The sequence below is a fragment of the Triturus cristatus genome, chromosome 3_2 (genome assembly GCF_964204655.1).
Source record: "Triturus cristatus chromosome 3_2, aTriCri1.1, whole genome shotgun sequence".
NCBI lineage: Eukaryota > Metazoa > Chordata > Amphibia > Caudata > Salamandridae > Triturus > Triturus cristatus.
The window spans coordinates 221367294-221380376 of NC_140584.1; the positions used below are offsets into that span (position 1 = coordinate 221367294).

The 13083-nt window shown below is 41.5% G+C and overlaps 1 protein-coding gene across 1 annotated transcript in view; it reads left to right on the forward strand.

Annotated features, from left to right (window-relative positions):
- Positions 1-13083, forward strand: part of SPOP (speckle type BTB/POZ protein) — a 203700-nt gene that overhangs the window by 65044 nt on the left and 125573 nt on the right. Inside the window, exon 5 of the mRNA XM_085647011.1 lies at positions 4958-5085. Within this exon, the coding sequence (XP_085503137.1) occupies positions 4958-5085 (128 nt within the window). The remainder of the gene's footprint in view (positions 1-4957; positions 5086-13083) is intronic.

Here is a 13083-nt window from a genome sequence, read left to right on the forward strand (position 1 = left end):
CAACTTAAACATCATGACTTCCGGTACCCACCCAGCAGGGTCTCCTACAAAATCCTTTTCATTTCAGTTTGATCATTTTCCTTAGCTGCCTTATCTGCAAACATTATCCCTTCCCACATCACCAGTTACTATTTGGTGCGCACTATACTAACTGGGCTCGAGCTAACTGATAAGGGACTTGTGATGTCTCTGCGACTGTATCTAGTGCTGCTGTAACATAAGCAACAGTGGTGGTGCCACCCGGGAATTTAAACAAGAGCCATCAACCTTCTGTTCCCCTTGAGGATCAGATAAGGGAACATCAGTGTAGTCTACCCGTCCTTTCATCTCCTTTTCCTTTCCAATTCTATCAGTTAACAGAAGGGAGCGGCAGTAACATGGCTGAATTCAAAGTGGCACATCCTTTAATCATGACACTTTTGGCGAACAATGCTAATTTATAGCCATCTAGTCGTGCACTGGTGAGGTGCTGTGTCTCTGTTTATTTTTTATTTATTCAAGGACGTGGTCGGGGTCACCACATCTGTGAAATCAGTGCCCAGAACAAGTCCAATCGATTATCCCATGGAGATGGCCACTGTCATGACCGCCCCCTTGACAGCTCGAAAGGGTTCTTGGTGTAGCATCAAAGACAGAAAGCGCACAACAAGCCGTCTTGTGTACTTACAACACAAAACGGCACGCAACAATATATGTACCAAGTACAGAAGCTGATCAAAGCGTAGTTTGTTAGTTGCCCAAGTGTCAGTTGCCCAAAAGACTGCTTCAAGCATTCATGCACCTCATGCACTTCTTTAATGTGTTAGTTTGCCAAGGAGCTAAGCTCCTACCCCCCCAGTCCCCCTTTGACAGTAGGTGATCTAAGTAGGTGACCTCCTGTCGACAATACTTACATGCTAAAAAGCATTCTTCATGGCCATTCAAAGCCAAATGCAAGAACCTTTTAACGGTACTGTCCCTACAGCGTTGCCCTGTGTCTGAAACATTGAATGCTCTGTTTTTCTGCATTGTCCTAAGAAGCGCAGCAGAGCCTAACAAGGTGAAATAAATAGTACCACCAAAGAATGTATTTTAGCTCAGTGATAGAAAATATTGAGCAGCAGAAAGAACCATTAGCAGAAGCATAGCAATGGCTAGAACAGCAGGAAGTTAAAAAAACATAACTTCACACCAATCAGTCACAAAATTGTAGACACAATAAAAATAATGGCGCTGTTACAATTTAACAGTCGCCTCCTCACCAACACCTTCCTCAACCATTCCTGCATCATGCACAAATTCACTACTTACATTAAGGCCCATCATCAGACATTCACCTGCCTGAGAGCAGTAATAGTAGGATGTCAAACCCATCACATTCTCACCACAATTAGACATTAACACAAACTGAAAAACCACAGAAAAAAAGTACCAATGGTCAAAGCAAGTGGGCGCAAAATGTGTGTTACAACTAATACATCCGAAAAACCCATCAAAACAGTCATAATTTTGTGCTATGTTAAATATGTAACAGAAAGAGGCAGTGTAGACCAAGTACTCTTAAATGTCTACAACCAGGCCACTATTTCAGAAAAAACATTAGGAACGAATCTGTGAACAATCAAATCCCCTTCAAGGAGGCAAATCCAGCCCACTATAATCTAAGAACACCTTCAAGTCAAGTAAAAACATCAGACACACTCTCATCTGTCCTCTGGCGACAAGCCGTTGACTTACCCCTCCGCTCTTTCCTCGGTGGAATGAGAGAGCCCAAAGGCATGACAATGCGGCCCAGCAAATTAAGTATCCTTGTTGAGATCACACAAAATCTGCAGCACAGCACACTGCTCCTAGACCACTGCCTGCCCTTAAAAAATGGAACTGAGAAGTTTAATTTTTGTTTTTTGAATGAATCGTGTTTTCCTTTAAGGAAAACGTGTTGCATTTAAAATAAATACCTGCTTTATTGAAAAGGTAGCCACAGACATGGTGGTCTGCTGACCCCAGCAGGCCACCATTCCTGGGAGGGCCAGCCATTCCCAATAGGGTTGCAAATTGCGACAGCCTCATTAAAATTCATGAGGCATGCAATTTGCGAGCCCATTGGGATTCGCAAACAGTGTCTGAAACAATGTTGTACATTAAGTTTAGCGAGTCACAAATTGCGAGTTGCAATTTTGCGCAATTTGCGACTCACTAAACCTAATGGTCGTACATCTGGCCCAAAGTCTCTCCATGAACCTAGGGACAGATGTTTTTTTTCCAGGTCCTTTCATTCCCTCTTCAGGAGCCCTCACACTGCAGACTTTACAGGAAAATTGGGAAAAAGTAGTTTGTTGAACTGTCTAAAACAATTCCCACTGGTAGAAGGTTGCTCTTCATCTAAAGGTAACTGCAGATTACAGAAAATGTAGGACATCAGACTTTTTATTTATTCTTTCTGAATGTATCTCCCTCTAGATGCTCCTGTATCAAATACATCTGTGCCATAACTAGGAGACTAAAGAAGGGGATGTATAGCACATCTGAGAACACTCACTCCTGTTGTCTGGTAAATGCCTCAGAAATTGACTTATCCAGCTGCTTCTCTGAAACGCTATAAACCATACACACGGTCCCTTTCTTCGAATGTTCCTTCTTGAATCAGTCAAGCCCCTTCCCTAGGTGGGAGAAGGAGATAGGTGTCTCCCCTTTTCCCTATGCTTCACTATAATGTGCTTCCCTATCTAAAGGCCCATTATATACCGACAGCCAGGACCGAAGGGAAATACAACTACCTTTCCATTTATACATGTATTTATTTGTTTGTTTTCAATGTCTCTTGCCAGATAAACAAATAACACTAGAAAGTACCTATTTAATAAAACATTTTAAAACACAGCTCTTATATTATCGCGCTCTTTTTTTATTTTGCTGAAAAATGGCCACCCCTTAAAACAATTAGAGTAACCACCCGACCGGGTTGGACAATGGAAAGTAAGGAGACGATTGTAATGCAATTCTTTCTCCCACATTGTTTAAACATCTCACATAGAGATTACTTTTTATGTAGCTTAATAGTTATTGTCTTCCTCCAGCGCTGGAAGCCAGCACACTACGTTGATGAATCTTCAGGAATGGGCCCACGCACTGTTCTGCCATTAATATAGCCCCTCCCCCACTCCCCGCTTCACTGCAAAGATAAGAGCACAGGTACTTACAGGTGGATGTAAGCCTGGCCTCTGTAGTATTTAATTTTTTCTCCCTCAAAATAATTAGGATGTAGCTATTACAATCATATACGCAGGGTGTTTCGTATTGCTGAGGCGGTGCCGCATTTTTTATTTTATTTTTGAGTTTCATACAGCACGAACTAGACCCGAAGATTTCAGGTATCAGAGCGCTTTACATGAGCACCAGTTTCGTTACAGATGGACATATTCATTTTTGTTAGGCACAGAGAGATTAAGTGATTTCCTCAGAATCACAGGATGTTGAGAGTCGTTGCCGAGACTCAAACCTGGTTACCCAGCGTCAAGGTCGACCACTCTAGCCGTACGGCTACATCCTCTCCCCAATGAAATATTGGGGTTTATAAAATATTCCTAGTTACACTTCTCTGCCAGGCCTTTTTTAGAGTACCCTCAAACTTTTTTATCCCACTTACAGTGCTAGATAGCACCCCTATGCATGTAGGCCCCATTGCCAAAGTGTTTCTGCGCTTGAAGAATATTTGCATGCACTTCCATTTCTACCCATGTCATACGTGCCAACACACCTGTACTAGCAGGGTGACTCACGATTTTTTAAACCACACACAGTTTTATTTTTGCTGTATCCTCCCTAAAATTGCCTCCAAATCAATGCAAATAAAATACATTCCTCAGATTTTTTTTTAATGTTCCTCTTTCTTGCTTCCAAATGTTAGCACTATGCCGTATAAGGTGTTTTACTTCCAAGTGCTAAAGGAGAGAGCAGGCCTGTCTGGACATGTGTGTGCACTGGAAGATATGAGTACTGGAAGTACCTATGATTCATGTACAAATGTCAGTACTTAGTAATACTTAGTATGGTTAATAGACAGGACAACTGCACTTTCCTGATAACTTGCATTGGGGTAAAATGCATCTGGAAAAAACTGAAACTATTAACGGGTCTAAAAAAATTAATCAGGCATCTTCCGCTTACTTTGGCAGTATTGAAACATGGTGATCCAGTGAAATATGGAGGTCATTTCTCTCGACATGCCATCAATTAAGCACAACATTTACAGCTTTAGGCAGGTCACTTACAAATCATCTACATCATGCGTTTAAGTAAAATTGGTTTGACTGAATCCAACAGACCCTTCAACATTAAATGCATTAAAGTGCTTGGTGCGCAGCTCCCCTAGCTAGGTTTGATGGCTCCCCTGGGAGCCACGGCACACAGTTCGGGAACCACTGCCATAAACTAAAGAAAATATTTGACATTAAGAAAAAATGGGTCCTACTCCATACAGAAGAAATAGCATGGGCTCCAGCACTGTACTGTGCACGGAAGTGGACTCGAAAGATTACAGAAAGTAAAAAAACAGGACGTTTCTATGGTACCAGGTCCCTTTTAATATGTAAAGGGACCTTATATTAAGCAAGAGCATTTCTTGTAAGGGGTGCCTGGAGTGAGATGTGACCTCACTACTGTAAATAGTATAGAATGAGGTGAGGAGGTATTTGAAATTCAGCACATTAGCTGAACTTCATGTTTTGGTTTAGTTTTACCCATTTACAAGTGCACTGAATTCGAAAGTGTTTTTGTGCTCCTAAATAAAGTTATTTTAATGATAGTATTAATGCACTCGTAAATGGAGGTTTTCTGAGCGTGGAGGTCTGCAAAATCTACAAGAATGAGCCTCAGTGTCTGTTTATGCAGATCCAAATATGATCCATTGTACTTGTTTTAAAGTAGATGTTTTTTTTCATCTCCTTTGTTTTACAACAGTTTTTTCTTCTTTTAACAGAAAGCCAAAGGGCATATCGATTTGTGCAAGGCAAAGACTGGGGTTTTAAAAAATTCATTCGACACGATGTTTTGATTGATGAAGCTAATGAACTTTTGCCTAGTGACAAACTTACACTCTTCTGTGAGGTAGGCAGTGGTATCAATAAATACACCTTCTTTAGTTTCACGTTACGAAGGACTATGAATGTTATGTTACCGGTGTTTTGTTACAAACTGAATACATTGATGACCTGTGCAGTCATGGCTCACGGTAGTTGAAGTGCAACTTAACTGGAAGTAGAATTTCCTATACAAAAATATAAATATTTGAGTCCAAGCAGCATTTGCTTTTCTCTATTGTTCCTTCTTCTCTTCATTATTTCTTTTGGAACCGTTTTTCCTTTTAATGTAGATATCGACGTAGTTGCCTTCATACTGCATAAAGAGGCGGACCTCAGAGTGTGGTTACAATCGATTAAATTGACTGTATCATTTTTTTTCACAGATATACATACATATCGTCCTTTCTGAGAGCAATCAACAAGCTCTTTTTGCTTTTGTTTCATTATAGGTATGTTGTTCAGACCAAATCATGACCGTACTAATCTTTAAGGCTTGTACATATGTGTTCATAAAGATTTACCAGGAATGAGTCTCCACAGACCACCAAGACTCCCCAACTACACCCAACCAACTGACGTTCTCCTGGGCAAGCACCGTTGAAATCCTAAGCACTGAATAGTTCCAGCCATGCACCTATTTCTGTAGCGCTTTTCATAAGAAACACAATTTTTGCTTGTTTGTTAAAAACTCTGATTTACTCATGAAAACATATTTTGTTATGTGATGTTGAAAGTGCTTATAGAACGCACATACACCAAACAGTTTCTTGGCGTTAGGGGTCAAAGGAATCCTGCTGCTATATAATTCATTCATAAGCCTGGTGGAACAGCCAATTTTTTTTAAATACTTGCAATCTCCTTTTGTTGCCACGTTTCTGCAGATCTACATACTGGGGCTGAAGGTACTGGTAAGCAACAGTTTCAGGGTTAGAATGGTTAGAATGCCCTTGAGTTTGTGCAAACCTACTAACTTGCATGTTTTAAGGGTTTTAACAACTATTCTCTAATCTTTTCCCATATTGAGAAATGTTGGAAATTTACTCCTGACAATGGCAGACGTAAACCTTCTTCCAGAGTTGGGGAAAAAAGTGGTTGGGGGGGAAAGTGAACTTGCAAACACTCAGATTTTCGCATGAGCAAAGATACACATGCATATTTGCTCATGCTAAAATGCAGTTCCCAAATATTTTATAGGAGCACTATTTCTTGTCCTACTTCTGTAAATTCTTGGGAATTCGCAAAAGCCGTATAGCTGAACTTAATGCTAGGACATATACCATGGGTGCACTTGTGTGACTTGCTTTAATATTTGGGCCCGTAATTTGGTCTGAACATTACCTTTTGCGTTTATTAAAATCCTGTCTCTTTCTATTGGGTGGCTTCGCTGTGAGTGATAGCATTCTGCTCTTTCACAAGATCATATCCGCACACAAAGTAGTTTTGTTCAGTGCCAGTAACTACTGTGACAATGTGTGCTTTTTGAGACCATTTTTTTTTCTTTGCCAATGTTTGTTATAATGGTGAGGGCCCAGCAGCTCCCACACCAATAAGGTTTTACAAAAACCATGCCACAACAATTCACACATTGACAAAACGAAATAGCTGCCAATTTCAGACCTATTGGCTTTGCCAATGCTTGTTTATTTTTGTTTCCCATAATCTTATTGAAACTGATTACACTGATTTTCCTTTATAAATATTTTTGGAAAATACTAGCATGCATCAACACATGATACTAAATGATGCTGCAAAGAAATGGTACCTGAAAACTTTACAGAAATTTAGCGAAATGGTTTTTTTCCTGCTTTCATTTTTTATGAACATTCTATTTTGACAGCAAAGAATCTTCAATCTTGCTTTAAAGCTTCTGAAAATATTTGTATCAAATCAGAAAGCATTCTGGGATCATTATACATTGCCTCATATTGCTAAACTTTGAAAACATGTGTACACATTTTTATACTGGAACCATGTCAGTAGTGCAGTCAGAGCTTACAACATTTACTTAGAGCGCTCACCCTAATAATAAAGGATTTCAATTAATGAACCATAAATAGAAGTTTGAACAGCATTAACATATGGAAAAAATTATTACCGTAACTGCAGACAGTGCCCATCCCTGATCCATAATGTCGTACTGCAAACTGGCAGCAAAAGGGTTTGTGCTGCAGGGGGTTGGGCCTACTTGTCCCAAGGACAAAATACACATGAAATCTTGTTGACCTTGACCCCAAACAATATGTCCTGGGCGTCAGGCTATAGGAATTCCACATCCCTGTTTGCAGGGAGGCCAAAGTAAAGTGAGTTAGTGTAGTCAATATGGAAAATGACCAATGCTAAGATGGTCTGAATAAGGGCTTCTAGAGTGAGGAATCTACTAATCGTCCTGATCTTCCGGAGCTGAAATAAACAAGTAGAAACCACCGTCCCAATCTGGGATTTCATAGACAGATCACTGTCAATAGTGACACCAAGGCTTTTAGCTGACTTTGAGCTTAAGGGTGGTTTTCGCAACAAACAGGCCAAAAATTCGAATTCCAGGGGTTTGAGGGGCCCCGACTAAGACCAATTCCATTTTGTCTGAGTTCAATTTTAGGTGATTGCTATTCATCCAATTTCTTATATGTCACATGGGTGTCTGAAAGTTGGTGATGGCAACACCAGACTTATCAATGGTAAAAATCATTTGAAGATTGTCTGCATATTTGAAAGTGCACACCTTTCTTTCGTCTAGGGATTGAGTTAATGGAAAGAGATTCAAATTGAATAGGTGAGGAGACAGGAAGGATCCCTGCGGCACACCACATGTCAGTTTGACTTTAGAGGCAGTGAATTGGGAGATACGGTCAGACTGAGAGCGGTCATCTAGAAAGAACGTGAGCCAATTAAGGGCCAGACCCGGGATCTTTGCGTCCCTGACTTGGTCCAGCAGATGTTCATGGTCGACCGTGTTGAAGGCCCCCGAGAGATCTAGGAGCACCAGGGCCTGATTGGTGCACTTATCTGCTTCTTTCCTTATTTCGTCTAGTACGGTCAGAATAACTGCCTCTATAGAATGAGAGGGCTGAAAACCCGCTTGATGGGAGTCAAGGAATTGAGACTGTCCGATAATGGGACATAAATAGTTGGCAACATATGCTTCCTTGGCGAAATAGGGGAGCAGAGAGATGGGGCGATAGTTCGTGAGGACCGGAGGGTCTGACCCTATTTCTTAATAATTAGAACTATTTCAGCTTCTTTTAAAGGTTTGGCAACCACACCCTGGATAAGAGAATTATTCAAGAAGGTGAGGGCAGGGTCAGGGCATGTGAGAAAAGCTTCCCTCAAAATGTGCAGGGGACAGCTATCAGCAGGCGACCCAGATTTAACTTTCATCAACGGGTCCAGAAAGGCTTCTTTGCTAATAGTGGGGAACAGGTGCAGGGAGGAAGAGTTCCTGAGAGCAGCTGGCTGGGCTCGGGGGAGGGCGGGGGTGGGAGCTTAACAAGTATTCTGGTTTTAATAGTGATGATTTTATCAATATAAAGGTGTTCCGAGAGTTACATAGTATCTGGGTAGGAGCTAAATTGATCATGACTCTGTCCGGATTGGATAGCTCTGCAACAATTGCAAATATGTCTATGGAGTTATTTGTTGTGTTCAATATTTTATTGGAGAAATAGGTAGCCTTGGTTTGTAGGATATAGTTTTTGTACTGTCTAAGTTACGGTTGGTAGATATCTTTTTTATCTGGAGAGTATTTTACCAGCCTATTTAACTGAACAAGTGGCTAAATTCATTTTTTTATTTAAAAAGCAAGCCTCAAATACCTGGATAGAGCAAGTAAAAAAAAGCCTTCTTTGTCAAACGTTTTGTAAAGGAAAATGAAGTGGAAAGTGGGTGTTGTAGCCAAATAGTCTGCTCCAATACAAGTCAGAAAAATTGACACAGCAGTCTTTACTACTTCCCCAAAGACCAGATGCCTTAATGTTGCCAGGCCGGAGTGCCTCGTCAACCACGAAAAACCAGGGGCCTGAGCGTCCAGGCTCCTATTTCCCTCATGCGCTAGAGCAGTGGTCTTCAAACTTTTTAATGCTGTGCTCCCCCAGTGGGAAAAAAAAGTAATTGGGCCCCCCTCAGAATGTTTCACAATTATTTTATTACATTGGCAATGTTTAAATATGTCTATACATATTAATATATTGCCATCACGTTCTCTTCTGGTACTGTTTTAAAAATGCAATACATTTTTATTGATTATTAAAGAATATTTGATGCCCCTTCCCTTTTGACACCTGCTCCCAACCAGGAGATAAATGACAAAAGATGCCAGTGATGGCCCATTACAGAGCTGCTTGATGCCCTATTTTTTTTTTCAGCTTGAAAAAAAGCACAAGACTTTATTTGGCCGGAGTCTGGCGCCTCCATGGAGGCCCCGCTAGGGGGGCACGCCCCCCAGTTTGAAGACCTCTGCGCTAGAGGGATGTCGTGGGAGAGAGGTACTGCAGGCTTAGATTCAGTGACTAGGCAGCTAAGCCCTTGATGTCTTCAGGCTCCAGATTGAGTATCTTCCGTACTTTTCAAGCCTGCGAGCTCATTCTTTCATCAACCATTAACACAGGCCCAAACCCCATAGCCAAGGTGTCTGGGGGCCTTTTTTTCACCCCTACCTTGACTCCTAAGGCCTGTCATTGGCCCTGCATGGTAAGAACTGTATGTAGTGCTTTCATTCAGTTGCTTAGTGTCTCACCTCCAAAGCTCCACACTGGGGTTCGACTAGTCCATGCCCATCTTGATCTTTATTTTCCCGGCAGTTCCTTTGTATTAAACCGGTCTTTTCATTCTGCCTGCCACATTTACTGTTTGTATTGTGCTTGCGGTAGCCCAGTCTGAGAATGACTGACGATTTGTGTGATATTCATCAAAAGGCGACTATGCATACAATGAATCCACGTGGAATGTATTTTCACCGCTAGTGAAGCTCTGACATGTCTGACGCCCTACCGTGCCTAAACCCAGCACCCCCGTCGGTGGGTACTCTCCAAGTAGACACCCTTGTCGTTTATTTATACAAACATGGGTAGCTATTGACGGGCACATTTAAGACACACGCACAGCAAGCCATTCAAACGGGATACGGTACTGTTCCTCTCCAGTGGTGTAACACAGGCCTCAAACAGCCCCTGCGGCATAGGGAGGACCCCAACCCTTCAGGGGTCGCCAGCCTTTAGTGGGCCCGCAATCTGGTCAATCCTGATAAGTATCTGTGGTATTTGGGAGCCTCATCACATTTTGCACGGGGAAGGACTCATTTCTTGTGTTGCACCACTCTACCTCTCCCACTGTGTTGTCTTCTCCACGGTCTTATCTTTAGGGTTGACTCCACCATCGCTGCTGCAGAGGGCGGTACCCCCTACCACTGCTCTCCTCTTTCGGTTGATGCCTTGTCTCGGCCAGCTCCCATACTTTGTCTATTCTGGGTATCAGCCCGCCTCATGGTGTGGGAAAGGGGTGGCTGTGTTCGCACCTCAGTTAAGAAAAACAGTGGTCCCATACAAGGTAGATAATTACAATATCACAATTTTACAATCAAAATTGAGATTACAAGTGTTTCAAAATGGAAAGATAGAGATATTTATTCACAATTAATTTCGACGCACAGATTATTATACAGAAGGTGAGTGAGCAGGACATGACAAGGTAATAGGAAATCAGCAGATTTCCTTACCGCAGGCAAGTGACTTAAAAGTGACTTTTCAATATGTGAAAATGTAGATAAACAAAAAGTCACAATCAAATTTACATCTCATACTCCACAATTAGATACGAATTACAGTATAGAGTTGAAGATGTATGTGTCGACGATGTGCGTGTTACTTTAGGCAATCTTGCCTTGCGTACTTTTCTCTGATTGTATGTTGGCCGCAATTGACCATGCTCTTTAAATTTACCTTATTTCCCTCCCCATTTCTCTTCACCCCTTTTCCCTACCTTCTCCACCTATACCTACCCAGGCAACTTCCCAGGCACTTGTTACATCACTTAGGGCCTCATATAGGTAGCTAAATACCGGTCGGTAACGACTGAAATTCGGTAAATATCCCGTTACCGACCGGTATTTAGCTATTTGAGATGTAGGGGGCATATTTCAGGATTCGGTAATTTACCGAATCGGTAAAATTACCGAATCGGTAAAATTACCGATTCGGTAAATACCGAATCCTGAAATGATATGTAGGAAACACTCTAATGAGTGATGAGTAGGAATTAGAATTCGGTATTTACCACCAAATATAGGTTGGTGATAAATACCGAATACCTTGCAAAACGTGATATTTTGCAGATGTAAAAGTGCCATGTGGCAGACATACATGCCCTTAGGGCATGTATGTGCGCCACATGTGCACACATGGACGAATCAGGGGTGCAACAGGGTGTCAATGTGACACCCTGCCACCCATGATACTTCCTCCCACATTACAGATTCGGTATTTACCGAATCGGTAATGGTAACTGGCTTCCCATTCATTCCTATGGGCCTCCTGGCCCATAGGAATCAATAGGAAGGTATGCCTCATTACCGAATCGGTAAATACCGATTCAAAATTACCGACTTTTTCCGAATCGGTAAATTTTACCGAATTATTACCTACATCACATTTACCGATTCATAAATACCGAATCGGTAAAATTCGGTATTTATGAGTCGGTAAATGTGAAGCTACCTACATATGGCCCTTAGTCCTGATGAGATCCAATACCTAGCTGGGATTGAAACGTCGTCAACGCATACATCTTCAACTCTATACTGTAATCTGTATCTAATTGTGGAGTATCAGTTGTGAATGTGATTGTGACCTTTTTGCTTATCTACATTTTCACAAATTGAAAAGTCACCTTTTAAGTCAATTGCCTGCGGTAAGGAAATCGTCTGATTTCCCATTACCTTGTCATGTCCTGCTCACTCACCTTCTGTATAATAATCTGTGCGTCAAATTTAATTGTGACTAGATATCTCTATCTTTCCATTTTGAAACACTTGTAATCTCAATTTTGAATGTAAAATTGTGATATTGTAATTATCTACCTTGTATGGGACCACTGTTTTTCTTAACATGTGTCCACCCTTGGTCCCTTCAGACTTTCAGGGTCTCCTTGTTTCTTCTTTTGTGTTCGCACTGCAGTCATTAATGCTGTCGCTCACCTCCAAACCGGAATCGAAACAGCTTCTCTGCAGCTTAGAGTCTTCATGCTGTGCTGCCACTGCTATCAGCTTACTGCGCCAGATCCCTTTCAGGATATTTGCAGCTGGATGTGCCAGTTGGCCCACTAGCTAGTAGTCATGCAGCCACCTTGCTCCTCCACGCTCCTGCTTAAAATCTTTGTGTATTTTTCTAGAATTTTTTTTTAATTATCTGCATTCTGACAGAGACGTCTTTACAAGTCCTCTGTTTTGTCTCCCCATTCCTCCTTGCTGCCTCTCACACCACCCATAAAAAGTGATGTGACACAGCCAGTGCTCGTTGCATCATGGCTTTATTTTTCCCCACACCCTCTGTTGTCTGTATTGTCACCTGCCCGCCAGGAATAAATAACATTTAAAAAAAGCGCAGGGACACCATTGTGCTTCTTTTTAAATTTCCAGCCATGCTGCACAGCAATTGCGCTGCTGTACAACATGGCTAAAAAAACATTGACAAATCTAATACCTTGCGTAAGTAAGACTTATTGGCTTTGCCATTACTTTTTTTTTAGTTTGTTGCCTCACTTGAAATGTGGTCATCAACCTCTGCGCTTTTTATTGTGTCCCATTGCTTCTGACCGCTGATGTACAAAGTAGTGTTTCTAGTTGGGCCAGATTAATTTACATAATTTTATATTCCGTGAGGAGTTGTGTGTATCTCTCAGTTTTTGATCTGTTCCTTGATCCCAACAAGGACTATAGCAGAAACAAGGAGTCTAGAGGAATTAGTTAGGCAGCCCAGACCACTCGATCTTTCATTTGCCCTTTTCTTGTACTTCCCACAAATTGTATCTTAAAAAA